Source organism: Scyliorhinus torazame, chromosome 17 (genome assembly GCF_047496885.1).
Source record: "Scyliorhinus torazame isolate Kashiwa2021f chromosome 17, sScyTor2.1, whole genome shotgun sequence".
Classification (NCBI taxonomy): Eukaryota; Metazoa; Chordata; class Chondrichthyes; order Carcharhiniformes; family Scyliorhinidae; genus Scyliorhinus; species Scyliorhinus torazame.
This window is the reverse complement of record NC_092723.1, coordinates 161894146-161913554: the sequence shown is the minus strand read 5'-3', so window position 1 is coordinate 161913554 and position 19409 is coordinate 161894146. Positions and strand designations below refer to the sequence as shown.

The following is a 19409-nucleotide window of genomic DNA, read 5'->3' as shown; positions in this document are numbered from 1 at the left end:
TGACTCATGCTATAAACAATACAATTTAGCCTGGAACCACAGCAAGCCTCATCACTATCAAGCGATCCACATCCAGAGGAGCACTGAAATAACTAGCAAATGATCGAAAATTTAAGTAGCAAACTGCTTACCCTGTACCGGCTGAATCCTATCCCATAATCACCGATTTTTACAGTCAAGTCTGTTGTGAGAAAACAGTTCCGTAGTGCTAGGTCACTGACGAGGTGGAGATGTATCAATGCAGGAGCAATGCACAAATGGGGAAAAGGAATCAAATAGAAGAGAAATAAATGTCAATAAGAACTGTTGAGCATATTCAATCAATAGCTTGTCAGTGTGATAATTGTCCTCATAATGGAATTGGACACAAGTCCGGCTCGAGAATCCCCAATACTAGCTTTGCTTAACATTAACCAGGCTTCATTAGAAAGTACAAAATACAGGAATTTAAGATTCCCAAGAGAGTAGTGCTTAATGGGAAGTGTTCTTGTTGCACACAGTGCATAATATAAAATTGCAGTACCCTTTTTACTCTGGACAGATCATTAGTTCTCTTCCCTTTCTCTACCCCCCAATAGATCATATCTCCTAACAAGAATTTACAAACAGCTTTTCTTAAAAAAAAAATCATCAAATCCCCAAGGATGCTGACTTCAGCAGACATTTTCCAGAGTAGACACCATCAATTTTCAGACCTTTTAAGCATCAGTGTAATAATCTGGCTGAGTGGTTTTCAAAGAATTAGTGAACATCTTAAAATAGTTATTATGCAGGACAAATCTATGCTATTTATTTAGTAACATCCATGCAAAGAACACAAAGTATAAAAATAACCATCTTGGCATGAATACCACCAATTAAGAATGGCAGTGATTTTTTTTCAGAAAGACCATTTGAAAGGTTAGTATCTCTCCAATTCTTATACAGAGAATCAAATTATTACTGCAATAGAGTGAACTTACTGGAGGCTGGCAGTGAAGTAAAATGCTTTGTTGTAGATCCGGTGGACAATTATATACTGGCAATAATTTTGAATTGCACACGGTTCTTGATGATTAATACCTTATTGAGACGACATGGCAAAAGAGCCACGTAGAAGCGCAGCGCATCACAAAAAACCTCCTCAAGGTTATACACAAAATTCCAATGCTGCTCTGATAAATGCTACTGCCGGAATTACATTGCAGCCTCAAAACGAACCAGAAATTGTTATTTTGACTATTTATTCTGCCATTCAAATCAAAAACAAAATGTGTTTAGAAAGCAAGAGAGAAGGAACTTAAATTTCTACAGCTCCTTTCATGTCCTCAGAACGTCCTAAAACTCACCGAGTGTAGTCAAAAGGCAAGAGTTTTGACACCTGTCCTAATATCCCTATATGTGGTTCAGTTTTGTTTGATAACATTCTTTGGGATGTTTTACGACATTAAAGGGGCTATATAAATGCAAGTTGTTTAATTCAATCTATAAAAGATCCAAGAGAGCAGCCTGAGCAGATCTGCCTCCTAATTTACCCCTTGCTTTGTGGAGATATGCTCAGCTTCTACTTGTCTCTTACATGGTCAGCCATGATTGGGAGCTCGAGGAACTAGAACACACATGTCTTTGTTAATTAATATGAGAAACACGCAGGAGAGAGCAAATAATTAAAAGTTTCCGCAATTTTCAAATAAGACGACTTGATGGGCCAAATGACCTCCTTCTGCACTGTAAATTCTACGATTCTATGAAAATATAAATAAATGTAATGGAGTAACAACTTTGATAAATGTTTGATACATATTGACGTACAGATCGGTTTACATTGCCATCTTGTGGCAAAAGTGAGAGTTGTATAATGAGGAAAGACTCAATTTACACATTTTCATTTCATTACATACACACAAAACATAATGGCAGGTAGAATTGGAATTTGGTCAGTTTTTGCTTACAATAATCTGATTTTTAAAAAGGCTAGTTATCTTGTAAACAAGATAATAATCTGTCCTTTGTGCAACCAAGTAGAAAGTTCCCCGTCTTGGTGGCAGTTCAGAAGCTTTTGTGTTGACACCCTAAATTACTATAACGGAAATGACAGAGTTGACTAGGTTGCAATTCAGTCTAAGAAGCCTTACCAAAGAATAGAACCAAGGTAGTCAAAAAAATATACATTTAGAATAGTGCCTTGAATGCACTAAATTGTCCCAAGATGCTTCAGGGAAGAAATAACAAAATTGGATACTGGGGGTAAGGAGATATTAGATTAGGTGACCAAACGTTTGGTCAAAGATGTAGGCTTGATGGAACATATTAAAGATTATACTGTCCAAGTGATAATTCTTTATGATGATTCTATGAATATTGTCAATTAAATATTTAATCAGAGTTGAATATGGCAATGTTTACTGTCATAGTGTAAAATTGGTAACTTGAATTCCAGTATTCGGCTGTTTTAATGTGAATTTATTGAACAATGAAATCAATCCAATTCAATGAACCATACAAACATTTGGTCTCTCATATTCTTTACACACATTCATTTAAGAGTGTCCTCAATATGTTGCAGTTCTCTTGAGGTAAATGTCAATTAAAAACGGCACCATTACAATGTTGATCAAATTCTGAGTTCACTACCATATTGGTGACATTTTTCAAGTTTCAATATGCCTTTTTGAAAAAAAAAAACGGAATTACGACACTCTAAGTCCTTCTGTGCAAATGTAGAGGAATTCCAAATTTTGCATTTCCAGAGGCTATTTTGCATGACTTCGACCACCAGCTTTGATGTTCCAACTGAAACAGGCAGTAGCTTATCTGTACTCCTTGAAATAGTGTGTGTGTGTGTGTGTGTGTGTGTGTGTGCGCTTTTGGGAGATGTTATATTTTGTGACCAGTATTCAGCATCCAGCACTTCGGGCATGTAAAGGACAGACCATAAGACGAGCTATTAGGTAATTTGGACATTCTGAATTCTCCCTCTGTGTACCTGAATGTGGCGACTAGGGACTTTTCACAGTAACTTCATTGCAGTGTTAATAATGCAAGCCTACTTGTGACAATAAAGATTTTTTTTTTTTTTTTAATTGGCAGAGGAAATTCCTTTCACTCTTTCCCAATGTACACCCTGATCCTCACATCCAGAAGCACACATACCAGTGCAATTCCTAAATTATGGGTGGGCTGAAACGTTTCAGTCAGCACCATCTCAACCTTCCATCACTCAGGGAGAACCACAAACTAGCAAGAGGTTGGATCTCAATCTCAATAAAGCAAGAGGTGGTAGGGCCAATGATTGGTTTATCAGGCAGCAGTGATCTCCACACTCCATATGCTTCAGAAATATGGACAACCTACAGCAGGCACCTCAAAGCACTGGGCAAGTACCAGCAGCGAGATCCTCCAAATCCGACGGCAAGAAAGGTTGTCCAACAGCAATATCCAGCATTAAGGTGCTAATCACTCAAAACCAACTTCGCAGGGTGGCATGTCTTCATATACCTGGTCAGTAGAGCCGCAAAGCAATTGCTCTACGTGGAACTCAGTCACAGGAGGAGACTCCAGGACACTGGAAACACTTTAGGGGGATGTCCTCAAAGCATCCTGAAGAGATCAAACATACTCACTGACGAAGAGAAGACTCTGACTTGTGACCGACCAAATGGAGAACACATCGAGACATTTTGTTAGGAATGTGCAGGGGTAAAGACAAAGCATCAGAGGCACACATAGCTGAACAACCCAAATGCTCAATTCAACAACTGCCCCATGTTTTGCTGAGCCAGCAGATCGTGTATTGAACTTATCAGCCATTTCAGAACCCAGCAAACCAGAGTGGGAGCAAGTCATCCACGATCCCAAGGGTCAGCCTGAGAAGACGGATAAGCAATTGCAATGCTGAGATATAGCAGCGTGATATGACTTACTTTAGTTAAGTAAACATGAAATTTGGCCAACAAAGCTTGCGACTGCGCATTATTCTGCTGAAGTATGCTTTTCCATGTCTTTCTTTCTATCAGGAAATGATTCCCTGACAGGATTACAGATTAGTTGCAATGGAAAATAAAGCTCAGAGACCAGGGGCGTCATTCTCCGACCCCCCGCCGGGTCGGAGAATGGCCGTTGGCCGCCGTGAATCCCGCCCCCGCCCCCGCCGAAGTCTCCGGTACCGGAGATTGGGCGGGGGCGGGAATCGGGCCGCGCCGGTTGGCGGGACCCCCCGCTGGATTCTCCGGCCCGGATGGGCCGAAGTCCCGCCCAGAAATTGCCTGTCCCGCCGACGTAAATCAAACCTGGTATTTACCGGCGGGACCAGGCGGCGTGGGCGGGCTCCGGAGGCGGCGTGGGCGGGCTCCGGGGTCCTGGGGGGGGGGGGGGGGCCACGGGGCGATCTGACCCCGGGGGGTGCCCCCACGGTGGCTTGGCCCACGATCGGGGCCAACCGATCCGCGGGCGGGCCTGTGCCGTGGGGGCACTCTTTCCCTTCCGCCTCCGCTACGGCCTCCACCATGGCGGAGGCGTAAGAGACTCTCCCCACTGCGCATGCGCGGGAAACTGACAGCGGTCGCGTCATTCTGCGCCAGCTGGCGGGGCAACAAACGCCATTTCCGCCAGCTGGCGGGGCGGAAATCCCTCCGGCGTCGGCCTAGCCCCTCAATGTTGGGGCTAGGCCGCCAAAGATGCGGAGCATTCCGCACCTTTGGGCCGGCGCGATGCCCGTCTGATTGGCACCGTCTTTGGCGCCAGTCGGCGGACATCCCGCCGTTGGGGGAGAATTTTGCCCTAGAACTAAGTCATAAAGGCATAGGTTTTACAGCAAGGAATGAGGCCCTTCGGCCCACTGTGTCAGCGCCGGCCATCAAGCACCTATCTATTTTAATCCCACTTCACAGCACCTGGCCCATAGTCTTGTATACAATGGTATTTCAATTGCTCATCTAAATACTCCTTAAATGTTGTGAGTATTCCCGCCTCTACCACCATTTCAGGCAGAGCTCCAGATTCCCACCACCCTCTGGGTGAAACAGCTTTCTCTCACATCTCCTATAAACCTCCTGCCCATTACCTTAAATCTAGGCCCCCTAGTTATTGAACCGTCCACTAAGGGGAAAAGTTCCTTCCTATCCACCCAATCTATGCCCCTCAATTTTATACACCTCAAACAGGTCCCCCCCTCAGCCTTCTCTGCTCCAAGGAAAGCAACTCCAGCCTATCCAGTCTCTTTTGATAGCTGAAACACTCCAGCCCAGGAAACATCCTGGCGAATCTCCTCTGCACCCTTTCTAGTGCATTCACTTCCTATAGTGCAGCTAACAGAACTGCACACAGTATTCCAGCTGTGGCCTAACCAATGTTTCATACAGCTCCATCATAACCTCCTCTGCAGCTGAGCCACCCAGTGCCACAAATTTGGCTCCGGCTGCACTCCCCAGAAGAATCGTCACTTACACCGTTAACTACAGTGCAGAAGAAGGCTATTCGGCCAATTGAGTCCACATTGACCCCTGGTAAGAGCACCCTACCCATGCCCCCACCCTATCCTCGTAACCCAACCCAACCTTTTGGACGCTAAGGGGCAATTTAGCATGACCAATCCACCTAATATGAACATCTTTGGACTGTGGGAGGAAACCCACGCAGGCACGGGGAGAACGTGCAAACTCCATACAGACAGTCACCCTAGGCCGGAACTGAACCCGGGTCCCTGGAGCTGTGAGGCAGCAGTGCTAACCACTGCACCACCGTGTCAGTTCTTGATCACTCGGAGGTTTTCCTGGTTACCTGCCTGCCTCCCTTCTTCTGACTGGTGGTCACGTATTTCCTCTCTGCACTTCCTTAAGCTGCGGGTTGATCACATTTAAATACCTGCTACCCATATAACTCGCAGCCTCACAATGTACCTCAGTGCCTCCAGCCGATGCTCAAGCTCAGAAACCCAGAGCTGAAGTTGGTCAAACAGGTGGCACTTCCGCACACATGGTCATCCAGACGGCTTCTACGAATTCCCACATGCTACAGATGGTACAACACACAGGGCTGAATTCCCCTGCCATAACTTTAGCTAAATGACTCAAATAAATATAAGGTAAAGATTTTTTTTAAAGCTTAGCTTTAAAGTGGATAAAAACTTACTCACTACCACACCGAGTGTGTCGGGAGTGCTCTACTCCGTCCCGCTGAGTACTCCAACACCACTGCATGTTAAAGCCTTAATATTTTGACCAATGCATTGTGAGATACAAAATCGCAAAATGATATTCTTCACGCCCATTGTACATACAAAGCATTCATGGTAGGTTGACTTAATTGGCAGCAAAACCACATCATGACCAGAACAGCACCGGTTCCAAGGTTTACTCCAGGATTCAAGTGTGTAATCCGGCCTGATAATCCAGTGCTTGATTTTAAGACTCTTATTCTACTTTTTCAAATCCCTCCATAACTTTGCCCCTCTCCATCTTGGTAATCTCCTCCAACTCCACAATCTTCCTAGCTATCGGTATCCTCAACAATTACTCCACCAATGGTGGTTTGCAGTCTCCTCGGCCCCAACTCTGGAATTTTCTTCCTACACCTCTCCACCCATCTATCTTACTTTCTTTCTTTAAGGCACTTCTTAAAACCTTACTGGTTGACCAATGTAAGGGCCCTTCCTGTTGTTTTCCTTTCTTCCCTTTCATTTTTGCTGTTATCATTTTGATCCATGAATGCTTAATCGACATGCATTTTTAAGTCAAGCAGTAGACAGAATGAGGAATTCAAAAAGTTACAACATGGCACACTCTGCCAACTTTGCACAACAAAACTCAGACTTTGCGGGACCCAAGATGGGGTGGACTCGGTTCGATTGATTGGCTGGTGGCCAATGATTTGGCCAAAAGGCCGTATTCTGCCCGGTAACATGTGGTGATTGCATCCTGCCTGACAAGGATGATGTCCAGAGACCTAGACACACAGGGGAAAGGACCTGCTGTCTTCTCTCTCTCTTTCCAGAGACCTGACTGAATGCACAGTGAAACCATTAAAGGCTGCAAACAAAGACCTGGATCCAAAAGCTTACTTGGAAGGAAGTCTTACTTAGCACGGTAGCCTTGTGGATAGCACAATTGCTTCACAGCTCCAGGGTCCCAGGTTCGATTCTGGCTTGGGTCACTGTCTGTGCGGAGTCTGCACATCCTCCCTGTGTGTGCGTGGGTTTCCTCCGGGTGCTCCGGTTTCCTCCCACAGTCCAAAGATGTGCAGGTTAGGTGGATTGGCCATGATAAATTGCCCTTAGTGTCCAAAATTGCCCTTAGTGTTGGGTGGGGTTACTGGGTTATGGGGATAGGGTGGCGGTGTTGACCGTGTGTAGGGTGCTCTTTCCAAGAGCCGGTGCAGACTCGATGGGCCGAATGGCCTCCTTCTGCTGTAAATTCTATGATGAATCTATGATAAAGACAGCCATCTGAAACAAAGACCCTTTTTTCCTTTTGCCTATTATTTTCATATATATAAAATATTAGAGTGGGGACAAGTTAAAATGAGGGATTAGGAATAGTTAACCAGTCGTATTTGCTGCCGAATTCATTATAGTACTTGTTATAAATAAAAAGTAATGGTATTTAAATTTACAAACCTGATGACTGTAATTATTGGGCATCCAAGGGACAAAGACGTCCGGTATTTTTCTAATAATTCAATTGTGTTGAGACTCCAGGTCAAGTGGGGCTGGAATTGACCACGCACTATTCCACAGGGTCATACCATAATTTGGGGGCTCGGGTCCGTGATCTTTGGAATGGTAGATGGCGGAGTTTGGGTTACAGTATAAATTAAAAGAGACACCAGGTTTGTAACAATATAACAGGATAGCATTGAAGGCTGCTCAGATATTTCTTCAGGTGGATGACTTGTATTCAGTTTACTTAAAAGGGCTTCGAAAAGACAAGCTAGTCAAATTGGCAGGTGAATTAAAAATAGAAGTACCAGCTAAAGCTAGGAAGGTAGAGATAACTGAAGCGATTGCGAAACATATAAATCTGAAAGAGATGCCAGAAACACAACCTGGGTCATTGCAACCATCAGCAGAATTAGCTAAAACTCAGTTACAAATGAAACAATTAATGATGCAGCAAAAAGAAAAAGAAATGGGGATGGAAATGAGGAGGTTGAAATTAGAGAGAGGAAAAGGCAAGAGAGATGGGGCAGTGCTACTAGCCCTTCAGCACTTTGAAGTAGATGTCCGACAATAAACAAAGCTTAATTTATACAGACCATAATCTGCTTGCATTTACAGAAGAGTTTAAAACCCAGAATGCAAGATCATTCCATTGGGAGCTTATTATTATAACAGCCCAATGTTAAAATTGTGCATATTCCTGGAAAGATAATGGTGATTGCGGATTTTGTGTCACGGATTAAAGGGCTGGCTAGTTACCAATGTAGAGATTGAGAAGAGAGCTTATATAATGGGGATGGGTGGATAGATACGCGTTTGTGATTTATGTCTTACATACCTCAATGAAACATCCATGTCCTGACATTTAATTCCTTTTAGGGAGGGAGGTAAGTAAGGGTCCTTCCTGTTGATTCCCTTTTTTTCCCCTTTCTTTATTTTTGCCATTAGCATTTTGATCCATGAATGCTTAGTAGCCATGTATCTTTAAGTCAAGCAGCCGAGAGAATGAGGAATTAAAAAAGTTACAACAGAGTATACTCTGCTAGCTTTGGACAACAGAACTCGGACTTCTCGGCACCCGAGAAATGGGGGTGGTGATTGGATCCTTCCTGAGTGGGCTGATTTCCAGAGGCCCAAGGTAAGAATAGTTGAGACCTGAACACACAGGGGAAAGGGCCTGCTGTCTTATTTTCTCTCTCTTCAGTAAGGCTGCACATTGCTGTATTTCTGAAACTGTAGAATCTACATTGGTGTGTCACGGTACCACAGTGGTTAGCGCTGTTGCTTCACAGTGCCAGGGACCCGGGTTCAATTCCCGGTTTGGGTCACTGCCTGTGCTCTCTCTGTGTCTGCGTGGGTTTCCTGCCACAAGTCCCGAAAGAAGTGCTTGTTAGGTGAATTGGACATTCTGAATTCTCCCTCTGTGTACCCGAACAGGCGTTGGAGTGTGGAGACTAGGGTATTTTCACAGTAACTTCATTGCAGTGTTAATGTAAGCCTACTTGTGACACTAATAATAAAAAGATTATTGGGGACTTCCGGTTGCGGCTATGCCTAGGTAGGTTGCACGTTCGGCAGCTCTCGCCGGGAATGGACTTTTGGGCTCTTCAGAGGGGCCCCAACGGCAATTGTTCGACGGCTTCCAGTGTGGGAAGGTGACAGCAAAGTCCCCCCGACATTATATGGATTGGACCAGGAGTGGAGCGGTTTAAAAAGTGATCCTGGTGCAGCGGAAAGTGCGAGGGTGGAAAAGCAAGATGGCGGCGGGTAGAGACCAAGCAGCGTGGGCGCAGTGGTCGCAGGAGCAGCAGGAGTTTCTTAAACGCTGCTTTGAGGAGCTGAGGACAGAAATGCTGGCGCCAATGAAGACGGCGATTGAGAAGCTTGTGGAGACCCAGAAGGCCCAAGGGGCAGCGATCCAGGAGGTGCGGCAAAAAGCCTCGGAGAACGAGGACGAGATCTTGGGCCTGGCGGTGAAGGTGGAGGCGCATCACAAGAGGTGGGCGGAAAAATTTGAGGACCTGGAGAATAGGTCGAGGAGGAAGAATCTTCGGATTCTGGGTCTCCCTGAAGGAGTGGAGGGGCTTGATGCCAGGGCATATATGAGCACGATGTTCAATTCGCTGATGGGCGTGGGAGCTTTCCCGAGGCCCCTGGAGCTGGATGGGACTCATCGGGTCCTGGCAAGGAGACCCAAAGCCAATGAGCCGCCAAGGCTTGTAGTGGTGAGGTTCCACCGCTTTATGGAGAGAATGTGTCCTGAGATGGGCCAAAAAAAAAAAAAGAGTGGAGCAGCAGGTGGGAGAACACGGAGATCCAAATTTACCAGGACTGGAGTGTGGAGGAGGCCAAGAAGAGGGCTGGTTTTAACCGGGCTAAGGCGGTGCCCCATCGGAAGGGGATGAAGTTCGGGATGCTGCAGCCAGCGCGATTGTGGGTCACGTTCCAAGATCGGCACCACTATTTTGAAACGCCTGATGAGGCATGGAACTTTATCCAGACTGAAAAGTTTGACTCAAACTGAGGGTTTGTCGTGGGGGGATGTTTACTGTGTTTACTGCGTTTGGGGAATGTTCTTTTTGATTTGGTGCTGGGTGAATGGATTTGATGTGGGGGCTGTGGGAGAGTGTGGTCGTCAGTGCTGGAGGGGCAGGGCCCCGCGGAGAAAGGGGGGGGGGGGGGGGGGGTAGAGGCCCAGGGATGGGGAGTTGGGGTAAGGCCGCAAAAAGGAGCTGCGCCAGAGGGGGTGGGGCCGGCTCAGGAAAGCGCGGGCTTTTACCTGCGTTAGGGAAGGATGGGGGCAGGGCCGGGGGGTGGAGAGGAGCGCACACTGACTGCCAAGGGGTGGGGGGATTCTCACACTGGGGGGGGTCGATGGAATGGCGGGAAAGGCCGGGGTCAGCAGGAGTCAGCTGAATTACGGGAGTGTCATGGGGGGAGCAAAATGGCTAGATTAGGATCTAGTGGGGGGGGGGGGAGGGGGGGGGGGGGGGGAGAGAACTGGGTCGCTGCTGCATTGGCCAAAGGGGCGCTGGAAGTAGGAGAGGTAGTCGGGGCGGGAGTCCGCCGCCTGGGGGACTGGAGAGTGTGGGAGGTGCAGGCACGTGGCTGGCCTAGAAAAGGAGATGGCTAGTCGGCGGGGGGGGGGGGGGCGAGTAGCCCCCCGATCCGGCTGATAACTTGGAATGTGAGGGGCCTGAACGGGCCGGTCAAGAGGGCCTGGGTGTTCGCGCACTTAAAGGGACTGAAGGCAGATGTGGTTATGCTCCAGGAGACACATCTGAAGGTGGCAGATCAGGTTAGGCTGAGAGGCAGTTATCTGGCAGTCACTCGAGGCCTGTTAAGGGGCACAAAGATACACATTGTATTCTTCTCTTTGAAGTTTTAGTGTAAGTCATCCTAAAGTCTGTATAAAAGACAGACAGAAAGCGCACATTAGTAAGCATTGCGCAGGTCAAGGAGACACAGCCTGAGTGAGTGAGACACAGACAGAGTGAAAATTTGGTAATTTGGTGCAGTGAGGTAATTCGGTGAAGAGTGGGAGAAGGTGCTTTTTCCCGACTGTTTTGTTCTCTCTCTTTCTTCGGGCTTAATTTCGGGAGCCGTTCGGAGGAGGAGGAGTAGTCTCGGAGTATAAAAACCTAATGGTAACTTCCTGTTTTCCAGGTATTTTCCCCAAAAGTGACGTCAGAGGGAAGCTGTGATCTGATTGGTTGATAGCAAATCTGCCCCAAGTTAAAAAAAACACAGCTAAACTCATAAACTTAAATTAAATTAATTAATTAATTAGTGATGGCTGGTCAGATGATGTGCTTGAGCTGCTTGATGTGGGAGCTGGCAGATCCCATTGCGAGCTGCAGCGACCACATCTGCAGTATGCTCGAAGAGCTCCGGCTCAGAGTTGATGAGCTGGAGTCTGAGCTTCAAACACTGAGGCACATCCGGGAGGGGGAGACTTACCTGGACACTGTGTTTCAGGAGGCAGTCACACCTGTCAGAGTAAGTAGTTTAAATCCTGCCAGTGGCCAGGGACAGCAGGGTGTGACTGCAAGTATGGCAGGTAAAGGGAACCAGCAGTCAGGAACTCAGGAGCCTCAGCCCTTGACCCTGTCCAACAGGTATGAGGCACTTGCTCCCTGTGTTAATGGCGAACAGGGCTGCAGGAAGGATGAGTCAGCTGACCAAGGCACCATGGTTCAGCAGACCATTCAAGGGCAGGGAGTAAATAGGCAAGTTGTAGTTGTAGGGGATTCTATTATCAGGGGGATAGATAGTATCCTTTGTGAGCAGGATAAAGAGTCTCGCATGGTATGTTGCCTGCCCGGTGCTAGGGTGCGGGACATCTCTAACCGGCTTGAAAGGATACTGGAGAGGGAGGGGGAGGATCCAGTTGTTGTGGTCCATGTCGGTACCAACAACATAGGTAAGTCTAGAAAAGAGGACCTGTTTAGAGATTATAAAGAGCTAGGATTCAAATTAAAAAACAGGTCCTCAAGGGTCATAATCTCCGGATTACTGCCCGAGCCACGTGCAAATTGGCATAGGGAGGCAAGAATAAGGGAAGTTAACACGTGGCTGAAAGAGTGGTGTGGGAAAGAGGGGTTCCTTTTCATGGGACACTGGCATCAGTTCTGGGACAGGGGGGGACCTATACCGTTGGGATGGTCTCCACCTGAACCGAGCTGGGACCAGTGTTCTGACGAAAAGAGTAAACAGGGTGGTCAATAGGACTTTAAACTAGAGATTGGGGGGGGGGGGGGGGGGGGGGGGGGGGGAAAGGGAAAGTCAGGGAACCAAGAGGTGAAGTCATCAGTGGGAAGAGTAGCTGCTTAGGAATACAAAAAAGCACGAAAAGACAAAACTCAGGAGAGGTTACGATAGTCCCAATCCCACAAAATATGACACAGTGTATGGAAAGGCTCAGTAAACCAAGGTTGACCACACTAAGAAAACAAAAAGGGACGGTCAATAGAGAATTAAAGGTGCTATATTTAAATGCGCGCAGTGTACGGAACAAGGTAGATGAGCTTGTGGCCCAGATTGTGACTGGCAGGTATGATGTGGTAGGCATCACAGAGACGTGGTTGCAGGGGGTTCAGGACTGGCATTTAAACATCCAGGGATTCACAACCTATCGAAAAGACAGAGAGGTGGGCAGAGGGGGCGGGGTTGCCTTGTTAATTAGGAATGAAATTAAATCAATAGCACTAAACGACATAGGGTCAGGTGATGTGGAGTCGGTGTGGGTAGAGTTGAGGAACCACAAAGGCAAAAAAACCAGAATGGGAGTTATGTACAGGCCTCCTAACAGTGGTCAGGACCGGGGGCACAAAATGCACCACTAAATAGAAAGTGCATGTCAGAAAGGCAAGGTCACAGTGATCATGGGGGACTTCAATATGCAGGTGGACTGGGTAAATAATGCTGCCAGTGGACCCAAGGAAAGGGAATTAATTGAATGTTTACAGGAGGGCTTTTTGGAACAGCTGGTGATGGAGCCCACGAGGGAACAGGCCATTCTGGACTTAGTGTTATGTAATGAGCCAGACTTGATTAAAGATCTTAAAGTAAGGGAACACTTAGGAGGCAGTGATCATAATATGGTAGAATTCAATCTCCAATTTGAAAGAAAGAAGGTAGAATCAGATGTAAAGGTGTTACAGTTAAATAAACGTAACTACAGGGGCATGAGGGAGGAACTGACGAAAATCGACTGGGAGCAGAGCCTAGTGGGAAAGACAGTAGAACAGCAATGGCAGGAGTTTCTGGGAGTAATTGAGGACACAGTACATCCCAAAGAAAAGAAAGGTTATCAGAGGGGGGATTAAGCAGCCATGGCTGACAAAGGAAGTTAGGGAATGCATCAAAGCAAAAGAGAAAGCCTATAATGTGGCAAAGAGTAGTGGGAAGTCAGAAGATTGGGAAGGCTATAAAAACAAACAGAGGATAACAAAGAGAGAAATAAGGAAAGAGAGGATCAAATATGAAGGTAGGCTAGCCAGTAACATTAGGAATGATAGTAAAAGTTTCTTTAAATACATTAAAAACAAACGGGAGGCAAAAGTAGACATTGGGCCGCTCCAAAATGACGCTGGTAATCTAGTGATGGGAGACAAGGAAATAGCTGAGGAACTAAATAAGTACTTTGCGTCAGTCTTCACAGTAGAAGACATGAGTAATATCCCAACAATTCAGGAGAGTCAGGGGGCAGAGTTGAATATGGTAGCCATCACAAAGGAGAAAGTGCTAGAGAAGCTAAGAGGTCTAAAAATTGATAAATCTCCAGGCCCAGATGGGCTACATCCTAGAGTTCTAAAGGAGATAACTGAAGAAATAGTGGAGGCGTTAGTTATGATCTTTCAAAAGTCACTGGAGTCAGGGAAAGTCCCAGAGGATTGGAAAATCGCTGTTGTAACCCCCCTGTTCAAGAAGGGAACAAGGAAAAAGATGGAAAATTATAGGCCAATTAGCCTAACCTCAGTTGTTGGCAATATTCTAGAATCCATTGTTAAGGATGAGATTTCTAAATTCTTGGAAGTGCAGGGAGAGATAACAAATAGGTTAGACCAAGGAGAGCCAATGGATGTTATCTATCTTGACTTCCAAAAGGCCTTTGATAAGGTGCCTCACGGGAGACTGCTGAGTAAAATAAGGGCCCATGGTATTCGAGGCAAGGTACTAACATGGATTGACGATTGGCTGTCAGGCAGAAGGCAGAGTGCTGGGATAAAAGGTTCTTTTTCGGAATGGCAACCGGTGACGAGTGGTGTCCCGCAGGGTTCAGTGTTGGGGCCACAGCTGTTCTCTTTATATATTAACGATCTAGATGATGGGACTGGGGGCATTCTGGCTAAGTTTGCCGATGATACAAAGATAGGTGGAGTGGCAAGTAGTATGGAGGAGGTGGGGAGGCTGCAGAAAGATTTAGACAGTTTAGGAGAGTGGTCCAAGAAATGGCTGATGAAATTCAACGTGGGCAAGTGCGAGGTCTTGCACTTTGGAAAAAAGAATAGAGGCATGGACTATTTTCTAAACGGTGACAAAATTCATAACGCTGAAGTGCAAAGGGACTTGGGAGTCCTAGTCCAGGATTCTCTAAAGGTAAACTTGCAGTTTGAGTCCGTAATTAAGAAAGCAAATGCAATGTTGTCATTTATCGCAAGAGGCATGGAATATAAAAGCAGGAGTGTACTTCTGAAGCTTTATCAAGCATTAGTTAGGCCCCATTTCGAATACTGTGAGCAATTCTGGGCCCCACACCTCAGGAAGGACATACTGGCACTGGAGCGGGTCCAGCGGAGATTCACACGGATGATCCCAGGAATGGTAGGCCTAACATACGATGAACGTCTGAGGATCCTGGGATTATATTCATTGGAGTTTAGGAGGTTGAGGGGAGATCTAATAGAAACTTACAAGATAATGAATGGCTTAGACAGGGTGGACGTAGGGAAGTTGTTTCCATTAGCAGGGGAGGCTAGGACCCGGGGGCACAGCCTTAGAATAAAAGGGAGTCACTTTAGAACAGAGATGAGGAGAAATTTCTTCAGCCAGAGAATGGTGGGTCTGTGGAATTCATTGCCACAGAGGGCGGTGGAGGCCGGGACGTTGAGTGTCTTTAAGACAGAAGTTGATAAATTCTTGATTTCTCGAGGAATTAAGGGGTATGGAGAGAGAGCAGGTAAATGGAGTTGAAATCAGCCATGATTGAATGGTGGAGTGGACTCGATGGGCCGAATGGCCTTACTTCCGCTCCTATGTCTTATGGTCTTAGGCTGAGAAAGGGATGGGTAGGGCAGGTCTTTCATTCAGGGCTGGATGCGAAGAACAGACGGGTTGCAATACTGGTGGGGAAGCGGGTGTCGTTCGAGGCACTGAATATTGTAGTGGATAATGGCGGTCGATATGTGATGGTGAGTGGTAGGTTGCAGGGGGTGCGGGTGGTACTGGTGAACGTATATGCCCCGAATTGGGATGATGCTGGATTTATGAAACGCATGCTGGGTCGGATTCCGGATCTGGAGGTAGGAAGCTTGATAATGGGAATTTTTCTTCTTTTCCCCCCAAGTCCATAGAGCCTACTCCTGGATAGATTTTTTCATTCTGAGTGTGTCGCTAATTCCGAAAGTGAAGGGAACGGAATATTCGGCCAAAGCCATCTTGGACCACGCCCCGCATTGGGTGGAGCTGGAGCAGGGGGAGGAGAGGGACCAGCGCCCGCTGTGGCGCCTCGATGTGGGACTGTTGGCGGATGAGGGGGTTTGCGGGCGGGTGCAGGGCTGTATTGAAAGATACTTGGAGTCCAACGACAACGGGGAGGTGCAGGTGGGGGTAGTCTGGGAGGCGTTGAAGGCAGTGGTCAGGGGAGAGCTAATTTCCATTAGGGCCCACAGGGAGAAGAGAGGAGGGAGAGGTTGGTGGGGGAGATTGAAAGGGTGGACAGGAGGTACGCAGAGGCCCCCCGAGGAGGGGCTACGTACGGAGCGACGGAACCTCCAGACGGAATTCGACCTGTTGACCACGGGGAAAGTAGAGGCACAGTGGAGGAAAGCGTAGGGGGCGGCGTATGAGTATGGAGAGAAGGCGAGTCGGATGCTGGCATATCAGCTTCGTAAGAGGGAGGCAGCGAGGGAGATTGGTGGAGTTAAGGTTAGAGGGGGGAAATACGGTGCGGAGTGAATAAACAAGGTATTTAGGGACTTCTATGGGGATCTGTACAGGTCTGAGCCCCCAGTGCGGGAGGAGGGGATGCGACGACTCCTAGATCAGCTGAGGTTCCCGAGGGTGGAGGAGGTGGCTGGTTTCGGGGCGCCGATTGAGCTGGAGGAGCTGGTTAAAGGATTGGGGAGCATGCAGGTGGGACAAGTATCCATTGCAATGTGGGTCGTATAGACCGATCTCGCTCCTCAATGTTGACGCTAAGTTGCTGGCGAAGCTGCTGGCTACGAGAATTGAGGACTGTGTCCCGGGGGTAATTCATGAGGACCAGACGGGATTTGTGAAGGGTAGGCAGCTAAATACAAATGTGCTGAGGCTCCACAATGTGATTATGGAGGGGGAAGCGGAGGTAGTGGCAGCTATGGATGCAGAGAAGGCCTTTGATTGGGTGGAGTGGGAGTATCTTTGGGAAGAGTTGCGGAGGTTTGGGTTCGGGGAGGGGTTCATCAGTTGGGTCAGGCTGCTATATAGAGCCCCGGTGGCGAGTGTGGCTATGAACCGGCGGAGGTCGGAGTACTTTCGGCTGTACCTGGGGACGAGGCAGGGGTGCCCCATATCCCCCTTGTTGTTTGCACTGGCAATTGAGCCGCTGGCCATGGCACTGAGGGAGTCCAGGTAATGGAGGGGACACACACACACACACACACACACACACACACACACACACACACACACACACACACACACACACACACACACACACACACACACACACACACACACACACACACACACACACACACACACACACACACACACACACACACACACACACACACACACACACACACACACACACACACACACACACACACACACACACACACACACACACACACACACACACGGTGTAGTTGTATGCCGATGACCTGTTGTTGTCTGTTGCGGATTCAGTGGAGGGGATGGCGGAGGTCATGCGGATCCTTAGGGAGTTTGGGGACTTTTCGGGGTAGGGAAGAGTGAGCTCTTTGTGGTGCATTCAGGGGACCAGGGAAGGGGGATAGATGAGCTACCGCTGAAGAGGGCGGAAAGGAGCTTTCGGTACCTAGGGATCCAAGTAGCTAGGATTTGGGGGGCCCTGCACAAGCTCAATTTGACGCGGTTGGTGGAGCAGATGGAGGAGGATTTTAAAAGATGGGATATGCTGCCACTCTCACTAGCGGGTAGGGGGCCGTCGGTCAAAATGACGGTCCTCCCGAGGTTTCTCTTTTGTGTTCCAGTGCCTTCCCATTCTGATCCCCAAGGCCTTTTTCAAACGGGTAAGCAGGAGCATCATGGGATTTGTGTGGGCGAATAAGACCCCGAGGGTGAAGAGTGTGTTTCTGGAGCGTAGCAGGGACAGGGGGGGGGGGGCTGGCGCTGCCGAATGCGTGGCTATTATTGGGTAGCCAATGTGGCGATGATCCATAAGTGGGTAATGGAGGGAAGAGGCTAGAGATGGCGTCCTGTGTGGGCACGAGCCTGAGGGTGCTGGTGACGGCACCGCTGCCGCTCTCCCTGACAAGGTACACCACGAGTCCGGTGGTGGCGGCGACGCTGAAGATCTGGGAGCAGTGGAGGCGACAGAGGGGTGAGATGGGAGCCTCGGTTTGGTCCCCAATTTGGTTCGTCCCGGGAAGGATGGATGGGGGGTTTCGGAGCTGGCATCGGGCAGGGATTAGAAGAATGGGGGACCAGTTCATCGATGGGACGTTTGTGAGCCTAGGGGCGTTGTAGGAGATGTTTGGGCTACCCCCGGGAAATGCTTTCAGGTACATGCAAGTGAGGGCGTTTATGAGGCGGCAGGTGAGGGAATTCCCGCTGCTTCCGGCACGTGGGATTCAGGACAGGGCGATTTCGGGTGTATGCGTTGGAGAAGGCAAGGTTTCGGCGATTTACCAGGAGCTGAAGGAAGAGGAGGCCTCGGTGCAGGAGTTAAAGGGCAAGTGGGAGGAGGAGCTTGGGGAGGAGATAGATGAGGGTCTGTGGGCTGATGCCCTGAGTAGGGTTAATTTTTCATAGAATTTACAGTGCAGAAGGAGGCCATTCGGCCCATCGAGTCTGCACCGGCTCTTGGAAAGAGCACCCTACCCAAGGTACCTCCACCCTATCCCCATAACCCAGTAACCCCACCCAACACTAAGGGCAATTTTGGACACTAAGGGCAATTTATCATGGCCAATCCACCTAACCTGCACATCTTTGGGCTGTGGGAGGAAACCGGAGCACCCGGAGGAAACCCACGCACACATGGGGAGGATGAGCAGACTCCGCACAGACAGTGACCCAAGCCGGAATCGAACCTAGGACCCTGGAGCTGTGAAGGAGTTGTGGTTTCCACAATGCTACCGTGCTGCCTCCTCTTCCTCCTCTTGCGCCAGGCCCAGCCTAATACAGTTCAAAGTTACTCACAGAGCGCATATGACAGGGGCGAGGTTGAGTAGGTTCTTTGGGGTAGAGGACAGAAATGGGAGGTGCTCGGGGAGCCCGGCAAACCACGTCCATATGTTCTGGTCGTGCGAGGTTTTGCGAGGACTATGTCCAAGGTGGTGAACGCCCTGGTCAAGCAGAGCTGGGGATTAGCATTATTTGGGGTATCGGACGAGCCGGGAGTGCAGGAGGCGAAAGAGGCCGGTATTCTGGCCTTTGCTTCCCTGGTAGCCCGGCGGAGGATTTTGCTACTATGGAAAGATGCGAAGCCCCATAGTGTGGAAGCTTGGATCAATGACATGGCAGGGTTCATCAAGCTGGAGAGGATAAAGTTTGCCTTGAGAGGGTCTGTGCAAGGGTTCCTCAGGCAGTGGCAACCGTTCCTAGACGATCTCGCGGAGCGTTAGAAGGATGTCAGCACAGCAGCAGCCCAGGGGCGGGGGCAAGGGAGGGGGGGGGTTCTTTTGGGGTGGCGTTTGGGTGAAGGTCGTTTTTTTTCCCTATTTGTGTTTTTAAATGTTATATGGGGGGTTATTGTATATGGGGGAAATCCAATGTATAATTTCTGATTGTTGTGTTCTGGTTTGTTTCTTCTTGTTTGGGGGGGGGGGTTTGTTGAAAATTTTGAATAAATATATATTTTTTTTAA

The 19409-nt window shown here is 48.2% G+C and overlaps 1 protein-coding gene across 1 annotated transcript in view; it reads right to left on the bottom strand.

The window, feature by feature from the left end:
* lmtk2 (lemur tyrosine kinase 2) overlaps positions 1-19409 on the bottom strand; it is a 193684-nt gene that overhangs the window by 65769 nt on the left and 108506 nt on the right. The window contains exon 8 of the mRNA XM_072481547.1: positions 132-216. Within this exon, the coding sequence (XP_072337648.1) occupies positions 132-216 (85 nt within the window). The remainder of the gene's footprint in view (positions 1-131; positions 217-19409) is intronic.